The sequence below is a fragment of the Colletotrichum paranaense genome (assembly GCF_030867605.1).
Source record: "Colletotrichum paranaense strain IMI 384185 chromosome Unknown Scaffold_28.1, whole genome shotgun sequence".
Classification (NCBI taxonomy): Eukaryota; Fungi; Ascomycota; class Sordariomycetes; order Glomerellales; family Glomerellaceae; genus Colletotrichum; species Colletotrichum paranaense.
The window spans coordinates 30,918-50,145 of NW_026848986.1; the positions used below are offsets into that span (position 1 = coordinate 30,918).

At 21.0% G+C, this 19,228-nt stretch overlaps 1 protein-coding gene across 1 annotated transcript; it reads left to right on the top strand.

Annotated features, from left to right (window-relative positions):
- Nucleotides 1-263: 263 nt before the first annotated feature.
- On the top strand, nt 264-413 carry CPAR01_16696 (uncharacterized protein; the record flags this gene model as incomplete). Its single annotated transcript, XM_060500941.1, has 1 exon — nt 264-413. A coding segment is annotated over one exon (150 nt), but the record flags the coding sequence as incomplete, so codon positions are not given.
- Between the last annotated feature and the right edge of the window lie 18,815 nt (nt 414-19,228).

A 19,228-nucleotide genomic window follows, 5' to 3' on the forward strand; every position in this document is an offset into this window, starting at 1 on the left:
GGGTTATTAAAACGTAAAAACGGATTTATTAATATTATAATAAATCTATTATATATATTAAAATTATAAAAGTAATTAAGGACTATACGACTTATAAAAAAAATAAACATAGTTTATATAAACCTTATAGCGAGCTATAATTATTATAATTATTGATAAAAATATAGTAATTAATTATATAGGACTTTATTATTAAATTATTAAAATTTAGAAAACTATTTATTAAAGTATAGTATAATAATATTTTAGTTATAGTTAACTAACTTACTAAGTTCGCCTATTTTAATTTTTATAAAAAATTAAATATTATAAAAAACTTAGTAAATATATTTATTAAAGTTATATTTTTAAACTACGGCTTATTAAAAGAATTTATTTCTAATAAAAATAAGCTATTTATTTTAAAATTTTAGAAATCCCTAATTTCGTAATTTAGTATAAATTATAAACTATCGATATTACTTTATTTATAAACTAATAAATAAATAGAAAAGATTAATTAGATCCTCGAAATATACTTCTATTATTATATAAACTATAATTAGAATAACTAGGTAATATTTTTATTAATAGTTTAGTTTATATATAATAACATAGTTAATTAAAATACGAGAGAATTTCTATTTTATTTTAATTATAGATTTTAACTAACTATATATAGAGAAATATAATAAGGATTATAAACTATAAAAGCTATAATAAATATAAATAAATTTAAAAAGATTTATAAATAAGCCTTATTAAACCTTAAATTTGTATAATAGTATATAAAAAAGAACGTAGATAGATTAAAAATTAAAAAACTATTTTTAAAAAAAGGAAATAGCGCTTATTTTTTTTATTATAATATTAAAACGAAATAATTAAGTAATAAATTAAATTATTAAAGACTTAGACTTTTTAAAATTATTAAAAAAGTTTTATTAGTTAATTACGGATTAAGATTACTAAATATAATATAATACTATTCCGTTTTTTATATTTTATTATTTAAACCTATATTAAGAAGTTTATATATAAAAAATTATATTATTATTAAACTAAACTAATTAGAATACGAAGTTAAACGGATTATTAATTATAAAATAAAAAATAATAAAAAGGAATATTTTATTAAATAGAAGGGCTATAAATATAAAAAAAATATATAAGGACTAATTACGAACTTCTAATACTCTTAAGAACTTTTATAAAATTATTATAATAACTAAGAACGTTAATATTTAATATTAATAGCCCTAAAGAGGTAAACTCGTTACTAATTTTAAAAAAAGTTTAGTTAATATTATTAAAAACACTTATTATTTAAAGATCGCTTATTACTTACTGCTTATAAATATTTAATATAAAAAAAATATAATCCTCTTTTTTTAATTTTTATATATTTTAAATAAAGGTTTTAATATACTATTTTATTATTATTCTTTTAAATAGTCCGAATTTTAGTTAAATAGCTAGCTACCTCTACGATTTTAGACTAAATTTAAATAAGTTTCGTATAAAAGTTAAATAAGGTATTATTAGTTTTTTTTTTTTTAAAAAAAATCTTAACGCTAATTACTTAGCTTTTTTATTATAAAATATTAATAAAATTATAAAAATAAAAAAACTATAATAATACTTATAATTTAATCTAATAATAAGACTATTATAAAAGCGCTTTAGATTTTTATAATTTTAATAAGTCTTCGATCCCTTAACTATATAATACGCACGTTTTATATAAAAATATTAAATATAAAGTATTATATTATTAAAACTTAAGCGATTAAATACGTTATTATAAGCTAAATAAAGCTTAGAAATAGAATTACTTAATAAACGTTTTTTAATACGACTTAATATTATATTAATATATTTTTAAAAAATATATTTAATAAATCGTTAACCTAGGAATAGATAACCTATTTATAAATTTATAGGACTAGATTTTTTAAAAAAAGACTTGATATTATAATTTTATATATATAACTAAAACTATAGCCCGCTTTATAAACTCGTAACAGTTATAATATATTAAATATATAAAGATATAAGAATATAAAATAACTCTTATAAAATAAAAGAACTATAAAATAAGTTACGTAATAATAAAAAATAAAAAAGTCCGTATATTAAGGATACGGACCCCGTTTTCTTTTAAAATACGGAGCTTATTTGTTTTTTTAATTTGTTTTTTATTCTGCCTTTACTAGCTACTCGGGTAGTTCTTAATATTATCTATATAGTATTAATATATAGTATTAATAAATACTCTTACTATCTTAGTAGACTATTTTTTTAGATTTTCCTTAACTTCCCCTCTTATAAAGTTTATAATATAACTACGGATTATTAATAGTAATATTAGGTGCTTAACGCTATTACTTTATAAGCTACCTACTTAGTTAAGTTTATAGCCCCTCTAGGTAATAATAGCTTATAATAGTATAGTATCGGAGATACCCTTGTCGCTATTATTAAGAATAATACTAACCTTATTAATATACGCTTTTAACTTTGACTCGTATATATATATATTCGTTACCTCGTTTCTTTTATTAAAATTAAAAAACGCTACTTCCCTTATTATTTATTGCTATTACCCTATTACTATTGCCCTATTACTATTACTATTATTATTACTATCGAATTATCTACCTACTTTTAAATATATACTATTAAAATACCGAGACGCTAACTTATCGATTTATAGGGATACCTTAAGGGCTAGAAATTCGATCCTATAAGTATTATATTAGAGGACCCCGAATTATAGTATAATCGTCTTAAAAAATACGAATTAGATACTATTAACTTAAAAATCAGAAATATCGATATAGCTATTACTATAATTAGCGCCCAATTTATATAATATAGTAGCCTCGAAATACCTAACCGACTCCTAAGTATTATTAATATTTTAGAATCGCTATATAGGAATAAATTAGGAAAGATTAAAAAGAAAAATTTAGTATTATTTAAAAAGGTAAAAAGTAGGGGGTAGTTTTTGGCTATTTAGAGGGCGATTAATATATTACGGCGGGGTTATTAGTATCTTAAGTTTAGTTAGTATTAATAGTTAATAACGGCTATACCGGCTATTATTAATTAATATGAAGTCTTATTAAAATACGTAATAGAAACTCGATATTAACCCTAATAGACTAGCTTACCCGTGAAGGCGAAGATGGCCCCTAATGAGGCGGGCCGGACCCCAAAGGGAAGGTAATAGCTATATTAATATACTTCTTTTTAATTTTTAAGTTAATAATATTTAATCCGTATTTTTTAAGACGATTATACTATAGTTTAAGGTCTTTTAATATAATACTTATAAAATTAAACTTTTAATTATTAAAAAAGTCCTAAGGGTTAATAATAACTAAGTATCTTAGTATTTTAATAAATAAGTAAACGATTTAATAGTAATAGTAATAGGGCAATAATAATAGAGTAATAGTAATAAATAGTAAGAAAAGCGGTTTTTAATTTTAATAAAAGAAACGAAGTAACGAATATATATATATATATAAGTTAAAATTAAAAATATTAAGGTAAATATCGTAAGGTTAATATTATTCTTAACGATAGTAATAAGGGTATTTCCGATATTATTATTATAAACTATAATTACTTAAAAAAATAGGGAACTTAGCTAGGTACGTAGTAGGTTTATAAAGTAGTAACGTTAAGTACTTAATATTGCTATTGATAATTTATAGTTATAAACTTTATAAGAGGGAAAGTTAAAAAAGTAGAAAATTTAAAAAAATAGTTTATTAAAATAGTAAGAGTATTTATTAATACTATATATTAATATTATATAAATAAATTAAGAACCGCCCGAGTAGTTAATAAAGGTAAAATAAAAAATAAAAAATTTTACTTTTTTAACTTTCCTTTTTATAAAGTTTATACCTATAGCTAAATATATTATTAATAATAATATTGAATACTTAACGCTACTACTTTATAAGCTCGTATACTTAGCTAAGTTTATTACCCCTCTAGGTAATAATAGCTTATAATAATAATATTAGAAATACCCTCGTCGCTATTATTAAAAAATAATGCTAACCTTTATAAGTATTAATATCTATTATATATATATATATATATATATTCGTTACTTTATTTCCTTTATTAAAATTAAAAACGCTTCCCTTATTATTACTATTATTATTACTATCTAACTATTTATTTTAAATATATTTTATTAAAATACCGAAATATTAATAGCTTATCGACCCTCAAGGCTTTTTTAATAATTCAAAGTTCGATCTTATAAGTATTATACTAAACGACCCCGAGCTATAAATCAACCGCTTTAATAAATACTATATTCGTAGTATTAACTTATAAAAAATTAATAAGTATATTATAATAAGTATTACCCTTATTAATACTTTTTTAATATAATAAAATATAAATAAGCTTAGATTTAATAATATAATTAAGAGCTTAGAAAGAGCGTAAATAAGCGTATTAAATAAGAATATTAATAAGTAGAAGTTATTATTAATTAAAATAAAAAAAGAAAGTAAGGGGTAGTATTTAGTTATTAAAAAGGCGATTAATATATTATAATAGCGGGGTTATTAGTATTTAGTAATAGCTACTGCCGGATATAGTTAGTTATATTTTATTAAGTACGTAATAAAAACTCGATATTAACCCTAATAAACTAACTTATTTATAAAAGTAAAAATAGCCCCTAATAAGGTAGACCGGACCCTAAAGGGTTAAAGATCTCTATATTATAACTAGTTTATATAAACGGCTATATAATTAATAAATTCTAAATTTAATATCTATACTCGTAAATAATATCTTATTATTAAGGAGCCTCTTATTAAATAGCCTCTTATTAAGTAGCTTATTATTATTAAATAAGTAATTTAAACTACCTCGTAAAGCTACGAACCTAGCCCCGTAGTTAATAAGGGTAAGTATTTATTATAACTAGTTAATATTTAAATATAATATCCCTTTAGGGTCCGGTCCGCCTCATTAGGGGCTATCTTCGCCTTTATAAGCAAGCTAGCTTATTAAGGTTAATATTGAATAACTTTATTACGTACTTTAATAAAACTTTATAATTAACTATAGTTAGCTATAGCCGTTATTAACTATCGATACTAATTAAACTTTAAATACTAACGATCTTATTATAATATATTAATCGCCTTATTAATAATTAAATACTACTCCTTACTTTCTCCCTTTATCTTATTTAAAAATAACCTCTCCTTAATATTCCTATTTAATACGCTCGCTTATACTCTTTTTAAGTTCTTAATTATATTATTAAATTTAGGCTTACTTATACTATTCTATTATATTAAAAGGGCACTAATAAAGGTAATATTTATTATAATATATTTATCTATTTTTTATAAGTTAATATTACGAATATAATATTTATTAAAACGGTCTTTTTGTAGCTCGGGGTTATTTAGTATAATATTTATAAAATCGAACTTCTAACTATCGAAAAAGCCCTAAGGGTTAATAAATTAATATCTTAGTATTTTAAAAAAAAAATATTTAAAATAAATAGTTAAATAGCAATAATAATAATAATAGTAAGGGAAGTAGCGTTTTTAATTTTAATAAAAAAAACGAGGTAACGAAAATATATATATATATATAAATTAAAGTTAAAAATATTAGGGTAAATATTATATTTATAAAGGTCGATATTATTCTTAATAATAGCAACGAGAGTATCTCTAATATTACCGTTATCAGCTATTATACTTAGAAAAGTAGCTGACTTAGCTGAGTACGTAGCAAGCTTATAAAGTAGTAGTATTAGGCGCCTAATATTGCTATTAATAATTTATAATTATATTATAAACTTTATAAAACGGAAAGTTATAGAAAATCTTAAAAAATAGTTTACTAAAATAGTATAAATATTTACTAATACCGTATATTAATATTATAAAAACGATATCGAAAGCTGCCCGAGTAGCTAGTAAAAGTAGAATATAAAATCGAATTTAAATATAATATAAAAGACGAATTAGTAATAAAGCTATTATAAGAGATTATTTAAGACTATATTATAATTAAAAAAAACGTCTTAACGTTAACGAGATATAATAAACGTCGTACTAAGTAGTTATTAGCGTTTATAGTACTAAAGAATCTTTAATTTAATTAATTAATAAGAAGCTATAGTTAAAGATAGTTTTAATAATTTTAATAAAATCGAGATTTAACAAGATCTCTTAATTACTATAATAAAAACTAAAATAATTTTCGAATTATATTATTTTACGTAAGTGTTCAAAAGTAGTCTAAATATTTAAATAGAGTTTAGGGTAATTATATTAGTTATAGTTAATATAAGACGCGCGGGCTAAAAAAAAGAACTTAAACGATCTAAACGCTACGATTAGTTTAAAAAGTAGATTACTACCTAGATAGCTAAATAGTACTACCCAGAAAAACTCTTTATAATTAATATAAACCCTTTAGGGTCTAGCCTACCTTATTAAGGGCTATCTTTGCCTTTCTAAATAAGCTAGTTTATTAAAATTAATATTTAGTATTTTTATTACGTATTTTAATAAAATATTATAACTTATTATAGCTAGCTGTAGCCGTTATTAATTACTAATATTAATTAAATTTAAAATATTAACGATCTTATTATAATATATTACTTCCCCCCGACGGAGCAATCCGCCGGGGCCGTACTATATATTACGTATTAAAAAAAACTAAGTATAATACGCTCTATACTTAATTACTAATTAAAACTCCTAACCTTTTACTACTTATTTATAGGGTAAGCTTTACTTATTTTAATATATATAAAACCTTTTAGTACTAGCCTATATAAGTAACTAGGTCTAATATAATCTTTTTTTTTATATAAGTATTATTATTACTTAGGGGGTCTTATAAAAGCTATTTAAAACGCCGGCTTATTACCCTAATTTTATATATTTTTAACTCGTTTATTATAGTTATTATAACTAAGCCGGTATTAATATATTAAATTTTAATATCCGTATTAGCCCGGCTATTTACGGTATTTATAATATTACCTAGCTAAATTCTATATTATTAGAAAGTACTTTATTACTTTTTAAGCGTGCTTACGTTAGCTACGATAGCTATAGCGTTAAGTTAGCCGAGGGCGCCTAGCCCGAGAGGGGTAAACTTATTAACAGGTATTTTTAAGTTCTTATTAAAGTAGTATTTTAACTAGCTAACTTCTTAACTAGTTATTTAACTAGTTATTTAAGTAATAGTTTATATATTAATAGGTTTATTTAGTAAATTTATTTAATAAATTTATTTAGTTTAAATAGAGAGTAGCTTTAAGTAATATTAAAAGCGATAAGGATAGAAAGAATCTTTATAAGTTTTAATACGAAGAGTAGTAAATATTAGCCTATTTAGCCTTTTTTTTTAAAAATCTTTATATTATTATTAAAGTTTAGAACCTCTATAATTAAAAGCCGCCTCTAACTATTATAACTAACTATTATAGCTAATTATTATAGCTAACCTTTATTATTAACTTTTTTAACTAGTGCCGCTACTAAAGAGGGTAGCTTATTTATCCCGAATTAAATAGTAGTTTTATATTGAAATTATTATATTATATTAAGTACGTACTTACGATATATTACGTATATTATATAGTTAAAAAGTATATTATCTTATATAATTTTTTTTAAAAGCGTAATCCTATTAAGGTCGATTTTTTATACTTATAAAGCCGGAAAAAACCTATTATATAATATATTACTTACTTACTAAATAGTTAAAAACTACTTTTTATTTTTTATTTTTTTAATAGCTCTAGATTTCTTTTTTACTCTCTCTAAATTTATTATTTTATTTTTATAATATTAAAATATCAATAATATCTTTAAGTTTATTAAGTATATTAAAGCTATATTATATAAGTTTAGTACGAATAATAATAATATTTATAAGGGTATATACAATTTTTATTTTTATATTAATAGTAATTAGTTTATATTTTAGTATTATGAATATTCTTAAAGTAAATAGTTTAATAATAATAGGAATAATAATAATATAATAATAATAAATAGCGAGGGAAATAACGTTTTTTAATTTTAATAAAAGAAATAAGGTAATATATATATATATATATATATATATATATATCTACATTAAATTAAAATAGGGTAGACGTAAGGTTAATATTATTTTAAATAATAACAATAAGGGTATCTCTAATACTACTATTATAAGCTATTACTATTTAGAGGGGCCGTAAACTTAGCTAAGTAGGTATAAGCTCATAAGGTAGTAGGGTTAGGTACTTAATATTATTATTAATAATCCGTAATTATATATTTTTATAAGAGGGAAAGTTAAAAAGAAAGAAAAGTGAAAAATTATAAAACTAGTTTATCCCCCCGACGGAGTAATCTGCTAGGGCCGTACTATATATTACGTATTAAGGAAAACTAGTTATATTACGCTTTATACCTAATTACTAATTAAAATAGTAGTTAACTAATTTAAACGTTATCTCCTTTTTATTAATAGCTCCCAACTTTCTACCGTTTCTAACTATTTAAAAAGCGAGCTATACTTATTTTAATATATATAAGACCTCTTAATACTAACTTATATAAGTAGCTAGATCTTATATTATATACTCCTTCTTATTAAAAGTTAAGGGGCTCTTTATATATTCTTTTATATTTATAATATAACCTATATTAAAAGAATTTCTAGCTTTATAAAATATAATTTTTAAATTAGTATTAATATATTAGATTTTAATATTTATATTAGCCCGGCTATTTATAGCGTTTATATTATTACTTAGCTAAATTTTATATTATTAAAAAGTACTACGCTACTCTTTAAGTATACTTATATTAACTACGATAACTAGGGCGTTAAGGGGGCCTAAGAATCTATTGAGCCCTAGAGGGGGGGACTTATTAAGGGGCATTTTTAAAATAGGTTCTTAATAAAGTAATAATAGTTTATATAGTAATAAGTTTATTTAATAAGTTTATTTAATAAGTTTATTTAATAAGTTTATTTAATAAGTTTATTTAATAAGTTTATTTAATAAGTTTATTTAATAAGTTTATTTAATAAATTTATTTAGTTTAAATAGAGCTTTAAGTAATATTAAAAATAATAAAAATAAAAAGAATTTTTATAAGCTCTAAGTAGCTAAATATTAGCCCTTTTAGCCCTTTTTTAAAAACTTTTATGTTATTATTAAAGTTTGAAACCTCTATAGTTAAGGGCTATGTCTAATTTTTATAACCGACTTTTATTATCGACCTTTTTAATTAACGCCACTACGTAAATAAAAAGGGTAGCTTACTTATTCTAAATTATATAATAGTTTTTATATCAAAATTATTATATTACGTTAAGTACGTACTTAGGGTATATTACGTATATTATATAATTAAAAAGTATACTATATTATATAATTCTTTTTTAAAAGCGTAATCCCGTTAAGTTAATAATAGAAGTAAGTTATAAAAATTAGAGGTAGCCCTTAATTATAGAGGTTTTAAATTTTAATAATAACGTAGAGGTTTTTAAAAAAAAGGGCTAAAAGGGCTAATATTTAATGACTTATATTAGAGCTTATAAAGATTTTTTTTATTATTATTTTTAATATTATTTAAAGCTCTATTTAAACTGAATAAATTGATTAAATAAACTTAATAAATAAACTACTACTTTATTAAGAACCTACTTTTTTAGTATATAATTAATAATTAATAAACTAAAAATACTTATTAATAAGTCTACTCCTCTTAGGCTAGGTAGCCTTTTTAGCTAATTTAATACTATAATTATTATAATTAATATAAATATACTTAAGAAGTAATAAAATACTTTTTAATAATATAGAATTTAGCTAGATAATATTATAAGTACTATAAATAACCGAGCTAATACGAATATTAAGATTTAATATATTAATATTAACTTAGTTATAATAATTATAATAAATTAATTAAAAATATATAAAGTTAGAATAATAAGTTAGTATTTTAAATAGCTTTTATAAGCCTCCCTAAGTAATAATAATACTTATAAAAACGAACGAATTATATTAAACTTAGTTACTTATATAAGCTAGTATTAAGAAGTTTTATACGTATTAAAATAAATAAAGCTCGCTTTTTAAATAAGTAGTAAAAAGTTAAGAATTTTAGTTAGTAATTAGGTATAGAGCGTAATATATTTAGTTTTTCTTAATACGTAATATATAGTACGGCCCCGGCGGATTACTCTATCGGGGGGATAATTTTTTTTTATAAAGTTAGTTATTAAGCTTAATAATAAGTTTATTATTTGTTTTTTTTATTCTACCTTTACTAGCTACTCGGGCGGTTCTCGATATTAACTATATAGTATTAATATATAGTACTAATAGTTAGCTAAGTAGGCGGCTTATAAGGTAGTAGCGTCGGGCGCCTAACATTGCCGTTAATTAATACCCGCTCGATATCTAGCCGTAATTATAAACTTTATAAGAGGGAGAGTTAAAAAAGTAGAAAATCTAAAAAAAATAGTCTATTAAGATAGTAGGAGTATTTATTAATACTATATATTAATACTATATAATTAATATCGAGAATCGCCCGAGTAGCTAATAAAAGCAAAAAATATAAATAAATATAGTACTAATAAATACTCCTATTATCTTAATAGACTATTTTTTTTTTTTTTAGATTTTCTATTTTTTTAACTTTCCCTCTTATAAAGTTTATACTTACGGCTAGATATATTATTAATAGCGATATTAAGTACCCGACGCTACTACTTTATAAACTACTTACTTAGCTAAGTTTACGGCCCGCTAAGTAATAGTAGCTTATAATAATAGTATCGGAGATACCCTTATTACTATTATTAAGAATAATACTAACCTTCTTATTACTAATATATATTTTTAACTTTAACTTATATATATATATATATATATTTATTACTTCGTTTCTTTTATTTATTTTTTATTTTTATTTTTACTAACTACTCGGGCAATTCTCAATATTAGTTACATAGTATTAATATATAATATTAATAAATACTCTTACTATTTCGTTAGACTATTTTTTTAGATATTTCTTTACTTTTTTGAACTTTTTTTTTTATAAAGTTTATAATTACGGGTTAATAGTAATATTAAGTATAATATTACTATTTTATAAGCTTACGTTTATTAAGCTAAGTTTATAACCCTCTAAGTAATAGTAACTTATAATAATAATATTAGAGATATTATTATTCTAATCGTTAAGAATAGCTAATACTAACCTTATATTTACCCTATCTTAATTTTAATTATATATATATATATATTTATTACCTCGTTTTGTTTATTTAATTTTATATTCTGCCTTTACTAGTTGCTCGGGCGGTTCTTAATATCGATTATATAGTATTAATATATAATATTAATAGATACTCTTACTATTTTAATAAATTATTTTTTTAGATTTTTTACTTTTTTAACTTTCTTTTTTATAAAATTTAAGATTATTAATAGCGATACTAGGCGCCCGACGCTACTACTTTATAAGCCTATTTATTATTTACGTACTTAGCTAAGTTAGCTACTTTTCTAAGTATAGTAGCTTATAATAGTAGTATTAGAGATACCCTCGTCGCTATTATTAAATAATATCGACCTCTATAAGTATAATATCTACCCTAATACTTTTAACTTTAATTCGTATATATATATATATTCGTTACTTCGTTTTTTTTATTAAAGTCGAAAACGCTACTTCCCTCGCTATTATTATTATTATTACTATCTAACTATCTATTTTAAGTATATTTTATTAAAATACGGAGACGCTAATAGCTCGTTAACCCTTAGGGCTTTTTTAATAATTAGAAGTTCGATCCTATAAGTATTATACTAAACGACCCTAAGCTATAAATAAACTACTTTAATAAATACTATATCCGTAATATCGATTTATAAAAAATAAATAAATATATTATAATAAGTATTACTTTTATTAGTACCTTTCTAATATAATAAAGTAGTATAAATAAGCTTAGACTTAATAATATAATTAGGAATTTAAAAAGAGCATAGTTAAGTATATTAAATAAGAATATTAAAGAGAAGTTATTATTAAATAAAATAAAAAAAGAAAACAAGGGGTAGTATTTAGTTATTAAAAAGGTAATTAATATATTATAATAACGGGGTTATTAATATTTTAAGCTTAGTTAGTATTAATAATTAATAATAATTATATTAGCTATAGCTAGCTATTATTAGTTAATATAAAGTCTTATTAAAGTACGTAATAAAAACTTAATATTAGCCTTAATAGACTAGCTTACTTATAAAGGTAAAAATAGCCCTTAATAAGGCGGGCCGGACCCTAAAGGGTAGTTAATTACTATTTTAATTAGTAATTAAGTATAGAGCGTAATATACTAAGTTTTTTTTAATACGTAATATATAGTACGGCCCTAGCGGATTGCTTTATTAGAGAGGATATGATATTTATAAAATTAAACTTCTATTTATTAAAAAAGTCCTAGGGGTTAATAATAATTAAATATTTTAATATTTTAATAATATATATTTAAAATAACGTGGTTGTAAACTATACAGGAAGGAAAGTTAAAAAAGTAAAAAATCTAAAAAAAATAGTCCATCGAGACAGTGGGAGTGTCCATTGATACTGTGTGTTAATACTGTATAACCGATATCGAGAATCGCCCGAGCAGCTAGCAAAGGTAGAAGTAAAAAATAAATATTTAAAATAAACGATTTATTAATAATAATAATAGGCTAATAGTAATAAATAATAAGAGAAATAGCGTTTTTTAACTTTAATAAAAAAAACGAAGTAACGAATATATATATATATAAATCGAAATTAAAAATATAATAAATATTAATAAAGTTAGTATTATTCTTAATAATAGTAACGAGGGTATTTATAATACTATATTATTATAAGCTATTATTATTTAAGAAAAGTAGTTAACTTAGCTAGGTATATAGGCTTATAGGGTAGTAGCGTTAGGCGCTTAATATTATTATTAATAATATTTAATTTTATATTCTGCTTTTATTAACTACTTAGGCAGTTCTTAATGTTATTTTTATAATATTAATATACGATATTAGTAAATATTTATACTATCTTAATAAACTATTTTTTTAAATTTTCCTTAACTTTCCTTCTTATAAAGTTTATAATATAATTACGGATTATTAATAGCGATATTAAGTACCCAACGCTATTACTTTATAAGCCCGCGTACTTAGCTAAATTAGCTACCCTTTTAAGTATAATAGCTTATAACGGTAGTATTAAAAATACCCTCGTTACCGTTATTAAATAATATTAACTTTACGATATCTACCCTAATACTTTTAACTTTAACTTATATATATATATATATTCGTTACTTTATTTTTTTTATTAAAATCGAAGATACTACTTCTCTTACTACTTATTATTATTATATTATTATTATTACTATTATTATTATTATTTAACTATCTACTTTAAGTATATTTTATTAAAATACCGAGATATTATTAATAACTTATTAACCCTTAGGGCTTCCTTAATAGCTAAAAGTTCGTTCCTATAAGTATTATATTAAATAACCCCGAGTTATAAAGAGACCGTCTTAATAAATATTATATTCGTAATATTAACTTATATAAAATAAATAAATATATTATAATAAGCGTCGCCCTTATTAATACCCTTTTAATATAATAAAATATAAATAAGCCTAGACTTAATAATATAATTAGGAGCTTAAAAAGAGCATAAGCTAGTATATTAAATAAGAATATTAATAAGGAGAGGTTATCATTAAATAAAATAAAATAAAAAGTAAGGGGTAGTATTTAGTTATTAAAAGGGTAATTAATATATTATAATAACGGGGTTATTAATATTTTAAGCTTAGTTAGTATTAATAATTAATAATAATTATAGCTAGTTATAGCTAGCTATAGTTAGTTTTAAAATCCTATTAAAATAATACGTAATAAAAACTTAATATTAACTTTAATAAACTAGCTTACTTATAAAAGCGAAGATAGCCCTTAATAAGGCAGGCCGGACCCTAAAGGGATTATTAATAATATATTTGGCTATAAGTATAAACTTTATAAAAAGAAAGTTAAAAAAATAAAAAGTTTTAAAAAAAAATAGTTTATTAAAATTTATTTTAATATTCTATTTTTACTAACTACTCGGGTAGTTCTCTATATCGTTTATATAGTATTAATATATAGTATTAATAAATACTCTTACTATTTTAATAGACTATTTTTTTAGATTTTCCTTAAGTTTCCCTCTTATAAAGTTTATAACTACGGATTATTAACGGCATAGTTTATTAAAATAATAAGAGTATTTATTGATATTATATATTAATATTATATAAATAATACTAAGAACTACCTAAGTAGTTAGTAAAAATAAATTAAAAAAAAGGATATAAATATAGTTAATAATTAGTAAGTTAGAACTTTAAAAATACTAATTAATAAGTCTATCCCTTTTAACCTAAGTACACTTTTTAGCTAGCTCGATATTATAGCTATTATAACTAATATAAATCCCCCCGACAAAGTAATTTACCGGGGCCGTACTATATATTACGTATTAAAGAAAACTAGGTATTTTATACTCTATACCTAATTATTAATTAAAATAGTAATTAACTAACTTAACCGTTATCTCCCTTTTATTAACTCTTAACTTTTTATTATTTATTTAGAGAGCGAGCTATACTTATTTTAATATATATAAAACCTCTTAATACTAACCTATATAAGTAGCTAAATTTTATATTATATACTCTTTTTTATTAAAAATTAAGGGGCTAGTTATATATTTTTTATTATTTATAATATAGCCCGTATTAAAAGGATTTCTAATTTTATAAAATATAATTTTTAAACTAATATTAATATATTAAATCTTAATATCTATATTAACCTAGCTATTTATAGCGTTCGTATTATTACTTAGCTAGATTTTATATTATTAAAAAGTATTATATTATTTTTTAAGTATATTTACGTTAGTTACGATAGCTAGGGTATCGAGGGGGCTTAAAAATCTATTAAGCCCTAAAGGGGGGGACCTATTAAGGGGTATTTTTAAAAAGTCCTAGCTCGTTAATTATTAATTATATATTAAAAAAGTAGGTTCTTAACGAGGTAGTATTTTAACTAGCTAATTTTTCAACTAGTTATTTAACTAGTTATTTAAGTAGTAGTTTATATATTAATAAGTTTATTTAATAAGTTTATTTAGTAGATTTATTTAGTTTAAATAGAGAGTAGCTTTAAGTAATATTAAAAATAATAAGGATAAAAAGAATCTTTACGAGCTTTAGTATAGTAAAGTAACTAAATATTAGCCTTTTTAGCTCTTTTTTTAGAAACCTTTACGTTATTATTAAAGTTTAGAACCTTTATAGTTCAAGAAGGCCGTTTTTAATTTTTATAGCCGACTTTTACTATTAACCTTTTTAATTAGCGCTATTATAAAGTAGCTTACTTATCCTAAATTATATAGCGGTTTTCGTATTAAAATTATTATATTATATTAAGCGCGTACTTAGGATATATTATACGTATTATTTATATTTTTTTTATTTTATTTTTACTAGCTACTCGGGCGGTTCTTAGTATTATTTATATAGTATTAATATATAGTTTTAATAAATACTCTTACTATTTTAATAGACTATTTTTTTAAATTTTTTACTTTTTTAACTTTCCCTCTTATATTCCCTCTTATAAAGTTTACGATTATAAATTATTAATAGTAATATTAAGTACTCGACGCTATTACTTTAGAAGCCTACGTTCCTAGCTAAGTTCCCTACTTTTCTAAGTAACTATAGCTTATAACGGTAGTATTAAAAATACCCTCGTTACTATCGTTAAAAATAATATTAACTTCTATAAGTACGATATCTACTTTTTAACTTTACTTATATATATATATATATATTTATTACCTCGTTTTCTTTATTAAAATTAAAAAACGCTTCCATTATTATTTATTATTTATTATTATTATATTATTATTATTATTATTAAACCGTTTATTTTAAATATATATTATTAAAATACCGAGATATTAATAACTCGTTAACCTATAGGGATACTTTAAGGGATATACTTAGTAGTTCGATCTTATTAATATTATACTAAAAAACCCCGAACTATAATAAGGTTATTTTAAAAAATACGGATTAAATATTATTAACTTAAAAATCCGAAATACGTATATTAATATAAATATTACCCTTATTAATACTTAATTAATATAATATAGTTTTAATAAAATACTTAATTAATTATAAAATATAATTAATACTCTAATATTATAATAATAAAATAAGAAGTTTAAAAAAATTAAAACAAATATTCTAAAGTTATTAAATAAGTTAGAAAATAAAAAATAAATTTTAGTTATTTAAAGAGTAATTAATATATTATAATAAGATTGTTAATATTTAATAACGGCTACGGCTAGCTATAGTTAGTTATAAAGTTTTATTAAAGTACGTAATAAAAATACTTAATATTAACCCTAATAAACTAGCTTATTTATGAAAGCGAAAATAGTTCTTAATAAAGCGGACCGGACCCTAAAGGGATTATATATATTATATAATTAAAAAGTATATTATATTATATAATTTCTTTTAAAAGCATAATCCCGTTGAAGTTAATCTTTTATACTTATTTATTTATGTTTTTTGCTTTTATTAGCTGCTCGGGCGGTTCTTAATATCGATTATACGGTACTAATATATAGTATTAATAGATACTCTTACTGTCTCGATAGACTCTTTTATACTTATAAAATTAAAAAAAACCACTATATAATACTACGGGATATTCTTATAAAAGAATATAAAAAGTAAATATTTATATAAAAATAAGAATATATAAATATAAGGGTAATAAGCGTATATAAATAAGGTTTTTATAATAAAAAGAGTAGTATAGTTAAATTATTATATAGGAAGTTACTTACTTAAGGAAAGGTCTAAGTAAGTAAATATACGCTTATATATAGGTATAAAACCTCTTACTAAAATATTCTATTACTTATTAATTATAAAATAATTAATAAGCGCATATATAAATAAATACGTAGTCGTAGTACGTAATTCCGTCTCGAGAGAATTCTAGCTTATTCCGTTATTTTCTAGTACTTTCTATTGCTTACGTAAGTTTATATAAGTAGTATTGCTTATATAATTAATACCTATAGTAATTTATAAAAAACGTAGATTATTATAGTATATAGTTTGCTTACGTAATATTAATAATAAGGCGAATAATAAGGTAAATAAAGTTATTTTTATAATAATAACGGCTATGCCGGCTATAGCCGGCTATTATTAATTAATATAAAGTCTTATTAAAATACGTAATAAAAACTTAATATTAACCCTAATAAACTAGCTTATTTATAAAGGCGAAGATAGCCCTTAATAAGGCAGGCCGGACCCTAAAGGGTAGTAATTAAGTATAGAGTATAATATACTTAGTTTTTTCTTTTTAGAGTCCGGCCCGCCTTATTAAGGGCTATTTTTACCTTTATAAATAAGCTAGTCTATTAAAATTAATATTAAGTTTTTATTACGTATTATTTTAATAAGACTTTAAAACTAATTATAGCTAGCTATAACTAGCTATAATTAATATTAATTATTAATACTAACTAAACTTAAAATACTAATAACCCCGCCGTTATAGTATATTAATCGCCTTCTAAATAATTAAAAATTACCCCCTATTTTTTAATTTTTTTAATAACTTTAAAATTTTTTTTTAATTTTTCTAAATTTCCTATTTTATTATAATAATATTAAAGTATTAATAATACTTAAAAATTAGTTAAGTATTTCGAAGTTATTAATTATATAAGCTAGGTATTAATAATAATAATACTTATAAAAATATATATATCCTTTTAAATTTTTAAGTTAATAATAACTAGTTTATACTTTTTTAAATAATCCTTTTATAAACTAGGATTATTAAGTATAATATTAATAAAATAAATCACTAGTTCTTAAGGTATTTTTATAAGTCAATAAGTTAGCGTTTTAGTATTCTAAATATTTTTAAAATAAATAGTTTAATAATAATAGTAATAAATAATAAGAGAAGCGTTTTTTAATTTTAATAAAAAAAACGAGGTAATAAATATATATATATATATATAAATATCGCCGTTAATAATCTTTAGTTATAAACTTTATAAGAGGGAAAGTTAAAAAGTTAAAAAATCTAAAAAAAAATAGTCTATTAAGATAGTAGGAGTATTTATTAATACTATATATTAATACTATATAATCGATATTAAGAACTGCCCGAGTAACTAATAAAGGCAAAATAAAAAATAAATAAATATATATATAAGTAAAGTTAAAAATATTAGGGTAGATACCGTGAGGTTAGTATTATTCTTAATAACGGTAATAAGGGTATCTTTAATATTATATTATTATAAGCTATTATTACTTAGAGGGGTAGTAAACTTAGCTAAGTAAGCGGTATACTAACGTTTGGACGTTAAGAGCCTTAGTAATATAAAATACTAATAAATAATAAGCAAGCTTATAAAGTAGTAGCGTCGGGCGCCTAATATTATTATTAATCGATCCGTAGTTATAAACTTTATAAAAAGGAGAGTTAAAAAAGTAAAAATTTTAAAAAAATAGTTTATTAAGATAGTAAGAGTATTTATTAATATTATATATTAATACTATATAATTAATATTAAGAATCGCCCGAGTAATTAGTAAAAGTAAAAAATATAAATAAATACTTAGTTTTTTTTAATACGTAATATATAGTATAACCCTAATAAATTACTCCGTTAGAAAGAGGATATATTATATATATTATATTATTAAAAAACCTATTATATTATATAAATTTATTTCTAAATATAATCCTATTATAGTCGATTTTTTATATTTATAAAGCTCTAAAAAAACTATATAATTTTTATTCTTAAATATACTTTTAATAATATTTTTTTTATTATTATTTAGCTATTTATTAAAAAGTTATCCGTCTTATTTATTTATAATTATTTATTTTATTTATTTATAAGCGTCCGTTCTTTATTTTATTATATAATAATAATTTTATAACTTATTTATAGTTTTTTTATTTTTAAAAGAGTTATTTTAAGTTTATTTTTTTTATATA